The sequence below is a fragment of the Diplotaxodon limnothrissa genome, linkage group LG14 (assembly GCF_057381915.1).
Source record: "Diplotaxodon limnothrissa isolate DT_005_m linkage group LG14, D_limnothrissa_male_GT1.1, whole genome shotgun sequence".
Taxonomy (NCBI): Eukaryota; Metazoa; Chordata; class Actinopteri; order Cichliformes; family Cichlidae; genus Diplotaxodon; species Diplotaxodon limnothrissa.
Window position 1 is genome coordinate 8212015 of NC_140609.1, and position 6000 is coordinate 8218014.

A 6000-nucleotide genomic window follows, 5' to 3' on the forward strand; every position below is an offset into this window, starting at 1 on the left:
GGAGTGACCCTTCACAAGTGTCCCTGTATTTACTTAGCAGACATTTTTGTCACAGTGTGGACATTTAACAGTAATAAGGATGAGCGTTTCTCTTTTTTCCCCCGCAGAAGAACGACGGTCGGTTCACTGTCATCCAGCTGGTCGGCATTCTGCGTGGCATCGCTTCCGGCATGAAGTACCTGTCAGACATGAGCTACGTCCACCGTGACCTGGCCGCTCGCAACATCCTGGTTAACAGCAACCTGGTGTGCAAGGTGTCCGACTTCGGCATGTCCCGAGTCCTGGAGGACGACCCCGAGGCCGCATACACTACCAGGGTGAGTGCAAGCATGTTTGTGTGTTGGCGAGCATCTGTCTGACTGAGTCAGCGGGCTGTCTGTACCCTCACTTGTCGGCTTTCATTAATCAGCCCAGCTTTCAATTACAGGGAGGAAAGATCCCCATCCGCTGGACGGCCCCGGAGGCCATCGCTTATAGGAAGTTCACCTCGGCCAGTGACGTGTGGAGCTACGGCATCGTCATGTGGGAGGTGATGTCATACGGCGAGCGGCCATACTGGGACATGAGCAACCAAGATGTAAGTCAGAAGCAACGTAATCATATGCAGATAGTCATGAATAATGCACAGGGTGAATTACTGTGAGATATTAAGGCTGGGTAATGTCAAACAACTTTATAAGAATGCTTCATCATTTTAACGTAGTTATACAATTACCTGCAGCTGTGATGAAACACCAGCAGAGCGTTCCTCTTCCTTATTGCAGTGAGCTCACATGTGTGGTTCCACTAATTATGAAAAAGGGAAAAAAAAAGATAATGTATTGTGTAGGTGTGTAAAGTACAGTAATTAAGAAAAAAGTTATAAAAATGACAAAGTAATCAAACTGCCTGAAGTTTTTATAACACTTCTGCTCAGTCATAAAGTCTTACAGCCACATTTATCTGCTATCCAGGTGATCAAGGCCATTGATGAGGGCTATCGACTGCCCCCGCCCATGGACTGCCCCGTGGCACTCCACCAACTCATGCTAGACTGCTGGCAGAGAGAGAGGGCCGACCGGCCAAAGTTTGGGCAAATAGTCAACATGTTGGACAAACTGATCCGCAACCCCAACACCCTGAAGAGGACCGGGGGAGAGACCACCGTCAGGTGAGAGGAAGGAGAATGACGCAAGGGGCTGAAAAGAGGAAGAGTTTTCAGTTCCGTTTGTGCTTTGGAAAATGAACGATGACAGGAAATATCATAAGGTGATGGTTGAGTTAGTGTTGAGTGTGTTTTCAGAGGATATTTTAATCTTAGCAATGAGCAGTCCCAATATTGGTCACACAGTCTCGGGCTTAAACAGTATCAGTCCATATGCATAAAAGCAGGAGAGTGAAAATAAAATAAAAAGCAACATCTTAAAACAGTTTTCTCTGTCAGACTTCTAAGATTGCTCTGATTGCGTAATAGGAATTAATTATTAATAATCAGCTTGCTGCCTTGTGGCTGTTAAGGGAAGATCGCTCTGGAATCCACTGAATGAGCTAATTAACATTATCAGGAAATTTGACAATTATATAGGTTTATTACACTTAATTTAAAATAAATTGGCAATTGTGTTACAGGAATTTCCCATTTAGTTTAATTAAACAGCCTGGAAATGTGCTAGTCACACATTCACTGCCACATTTGCAAAGTACAGCAAATTGTATAAAAGTAATACAAATACTGTTTGGATACTTCAATGGGTTATTTTCTGTTTGGGCTCTATGATGGTTCTCGAGGACCGGCCAGCTGCAGGAAAATGAGAGCCGTATGTTGAGAGTGGGCCTGAGACAAGTTAAGATGCTCTGTGTGAGAGCAGAGTCTGAGAGTGAGGTGACTGCCTGCTGTAACACGTGCGTTCACCTGTCAACCTCGATATCACGTTGACATTCATAATTAATGCATCTGTATTTTATACTCTTCATCATCTGCTTCTCGTCTACATACAGTTCTGTATGAGAGCATCAAAATTTCCATAACACATAATATTTGAGAAGCCACACCAACGTACTGACACGCGCACACACACAGCGTCCCACTCTGTCACCGCTATTTACATTCACCATTAAACATTATCTGCCAGCACCGTGTGGCTCGTTACAACGCAAACAACCTCCATAATGGCTTTCTCTGCAAACTAGCTTTAATGGTGCTTTACACACAGGAATCTAGGCACTCTAACAGGGGGAGGAATTACAACGTTACACCGAGTTAAAAACAAACACGACCCTACGTCTCCAACACCATTACTCTTGAGCAGCCAAACGTGTTAAGGATGACCTTTGTGTGTTTACAGACTCGACGCAGGCCGACGGGAGTCTGTTTGAGTTTAACGAGTGTGCGAGCGCACACGAGCGGGTTGCGCGATCGCACACAGATGCGCACTCCTAATAGGATACAGCGAGAGCAAGCGTGGAGTCTGTGTAGAGTAATTAGCAGAGCTGAATCCTATAACTGCAGCTCTACGGTTACAAAAAGGAAAGAAGAGTATGTGTGTGTGTGGGAAGGTATCCCTGCGCATAATCTTTTCCACCTACTTAGAAGTGACGACTTAATAAAGAGCCTGACATCCAGTTCTCACAGCTCTACTCGACATCCTTTTTAAAAAGGAGAGAACGATAAAGAGGCCGAGAGCGCAAGACTTACCCAAGCGGGACAAGTGTGACTCAGACTCACCGGCCTCGTGTAAATGTTTCACAGCTGCTGCCACAGAAAGGGAGAAAGGCAGGGAAAAAAGAGGGAGGACAAATATGCTGATGAATATCTGAATGTGAAGAGGGACTCCAAGCACACTGTAAAATTCACCGAAGTGTGCCCAGGTTGTGTGTTTTCCGTGAAATAAGGATTAACTAACTGTATCGGTGACACCAGAGGAGGAGCTGTGTTTGACTTGGCTCAGTTTTTGGGTGCAGCCTGCAAAATACAGACACAAAAAAAATACAAAATTGCTAAGCTGACACATTTGGTGTTTCAATCAGGGAGGACAAGCTAGGGAGAAGTGTAGCTCGGTGCTTTTTACAGCTTGTAATTGTCACACATTTTTGACACTACAGCACAGAAGCATAGTTAAGAATTATGGAATAATTCCCGCAATGTGGCCGTTGCTGCAGTTGAGGTGAATCGGAGGTAATCAAAGATGGAGATGATTATGCTTCAAGTAAAAAGCACTTGAACAACTGGCTTTCATCATCTACATGCAAACAGCTGCATACAGTGCAGTAGCTTTAAACACAACGAGGAGTTTGATTTCGTGAAATAACCTCGTCACTTTTCTCCACCTATTACAGGCCCACTACCACCCTGCTTGAGCCAGGGAGTCCCGAGGTGTCCGCGGCTGTGGGCACAGTGGAGGACTGGCTGCAGGCCATCGGCATGGAGAGATACTGCGATAACTTCACGGCCGCCGGCTACACAACTCCAGAGGCCGTGGTCCACATGACGCAAGAGTAAGCACTTTGCCCACAATCATACTTTTACCATGCTGCAAGTGATTTTGAAGGATGAGGAGAATGAAACAGAAAACTAAAGGAAATGCCAAGCATCACAGTGAAATAGGAAAGTTTTTGTAAAAGTAGGCAATTTTATGATTTTTCTTTAACTTGTTACGCTATTATTGAGTTTGTAATAGCTCACACAAACCATTACAAACAGTTTACAAAGAGGGTGCTGCACCACCTCCTTGTGATTGTTTTGGTTACTAGTGGGTCGACAGGTCGCTCTTAGTTTCCATGGCAGACGGTGACTTGTTTGCAAACACCCACTTATCTACCACAGAGCAGAAGAAAAACCTGCAAAAGTGTGGCACAAACCGGAAACAGAGTAAGTGAAAGTTGTTTCAAAAGATGAAACATCTACTTTTAAGATGAATGGTCTCCCCTTTCAGTTTGCCATCCAGTTTGCAAGTAGTTGGTGAGAGTTTGCAGGCAAGTCAGTGATTTCCACGCAAACTACCCGTGCCTGCAGGAATATCCTCACAACCAAAACAACTGTGAAGAGGTTTTAGGGCAGCATTACAAAGCTGTTTGGGAACACAGTTGCCAACTGGCTGGGGCAAGTGGTGTCACTGGGATCCTATTTAGACATTACTAGAGATCTTAGGAGACATGATTAGCAACAACTGTGTTTATCTATTATTTTATGACAAAACGGTGAAATCACATTTTCTCATTAAACCTTTTCAAAGAGAGACAGATTAAAACACCTTCATAAATATAAAGCTAAGCTGAGCATAAGACATGAAAACAGCCAACCTGCTGTTTCCAAATGTAACAGCTTAGAAACATGTTGTGTTCATACGCAAACACTCGGTTTTACGTCAGGCAAAAATAAGCTAATTTCCTGAAATAATCCTGGCAAACTGTGCTTTTAGAATTTACACTAAAATAAGCTAAGCTAGTTTTCAAAAATAATTCAAGGAATTAAGCTACTATGTTACCTCTGCTTCAGTTATATATGAACTAAAATAAACTAAATGAATCTAATCCAGTCACCTCAAATAATTTGAGCACACTGCTAGCGACTTAACTTTGCTTCAGATGTTAAGGATAAGCTAAGCTATGCTAGTTAGCTCAAGTAATTGGAGCATGTTTTTGGCTGTTTCCCTCTGCTTAAGTTTTTAGTCAAGTTAAGCGGTTCCCCCGGTGTCTCTGCTTCATTTTTAGCACACAGTTTCTGTTATCCCCTTATTAAGGTATTCTGTGACACATTTAGAAAGGAAAACATGAGTTAAATTTGTCACTTCTTTATTATATCCACATTTTTCTTCTGCTAAGATTACACGATTAGAGTTGCCGTGTTGGCAAGTGAAATTCCTTATACAGCAGTTAAACTGTCAGACCAGTTTCCACTGGTAGGCTGTAAAATTCATCATGTGGATCAGACCTCCGTGTGCATGTTATTGTTGTCCTCGGTCCTAAAAGGCCTCTTCTCCCAATCCTTTTCAGGGACATGGCACGCATAGGCATCTCCTCCGCAGCGCACCAGAACAAGATCCTGACCAGTGTCCAGGGAATGCTATCCCAAATGCAACAGATGCAAGGCAGAATGGTTCCCGTCTGAGAAGATTAAAACAAAGAAAAAAGGAAGCAAAACGACTTTGTTTCTTATGAAAAAAAAACAAATAACAAAAAAAGATTAAATGTTAAAAAAAGAGACAAATCAACTATGAAGAAATAGTTTACCTCATCCATGCACTTTAAATTGGATCTAAAAGAAAAGAAGACATTGATGAAGAAGGGAAAAAGTGTTGCAAATGGCACCTTTTTTTCAAAAATCATACCTTTACCTTGCCCTTTTAGTTGTTTTTGGAGAATGGGACACTTCTATCTGCAGCATTTATGGATAGATGGAGGGGACGGCTGGAAAAGTGCTTCCGAGAGGCCAATCTGGAGTGCCTTTAATGGTCTGGAATGAAAAGCGGGGGAGGGGGATCGTACCTTTTCTTCCTCCTTTTGCAGAGAGTGTTATTTCTGGAACTTTCTCTCTGGAATAATCCACAGAGCATTTTTTTTTTTTTTGATTTTCTGTGTTTATTGTACATGAATTGTTTCTGTGGGACTCAGAGGCTGCCCCGGCCACCATTGTTCTCTCTCTCAGCTGGAACTGTTTGATATCTTCCAGAAAAAATGGACAATCCTAGCCGTCAGATATAAACAGTGAATCTCTGACAGGCTGGGGGTTGGATTCTTCGGGGGGGAGGGGGGGGGGGGGGGGTCAAGATGGCTGTGCAGGGAGGGCTTATTTTAAGGAGCTATTTGTGTTGCGTTTTTTTGTTTTTTGCTCTGTTCTGGCCTGTTTTTTTTCTCCCAGATCGCTGTATTATGTTGCCCTCAGGACATTTCTGAGAATGTCTTTGATCTTCCAGAGGAGCCTTTCCACTCCCCTGTCTTCCCAAAAAAACAAAAACAAAAACAAAAAAAACACAGTCAAAAAAAATAAATAAAATCCCACCCTGCTACACCTTCAATAAACAC

The 6000-nt window shown here is 43.0% G+C and overlaps 1 protein-coding gene across 1 annotated transcript in view; it reads left to right on the plus strand.

Moving 5' to 3' along the window:
* Positions 1-5452, plus strand: part of epha4l (eph receptor A4, like) — a 63676-nt gene extending 58224 nt beyond the window's left edge. The window contains exons 13-17 of the mRNA XM_085370978.1: positions 108-317; positions 428-577; positions 954-1150; positions 3316-3474; positions 4972-5452. Coding sequence (XP_085227104.1) covers positions 108-317; positions 428-577; positions 954-1150; positions 3316-3474; positions 4972-5086 — 831 coding nt within the window. The 3' untranslated portion in view covers positions 5087-5452. The remainder of the gene's footprint in view (positions 1-107; positions 318-427; positions 578-953; positions 1151-3315; positions 3475-4971) is intronic.
* Positions 5453-6000: the final 548 nt, after the last annotated feature.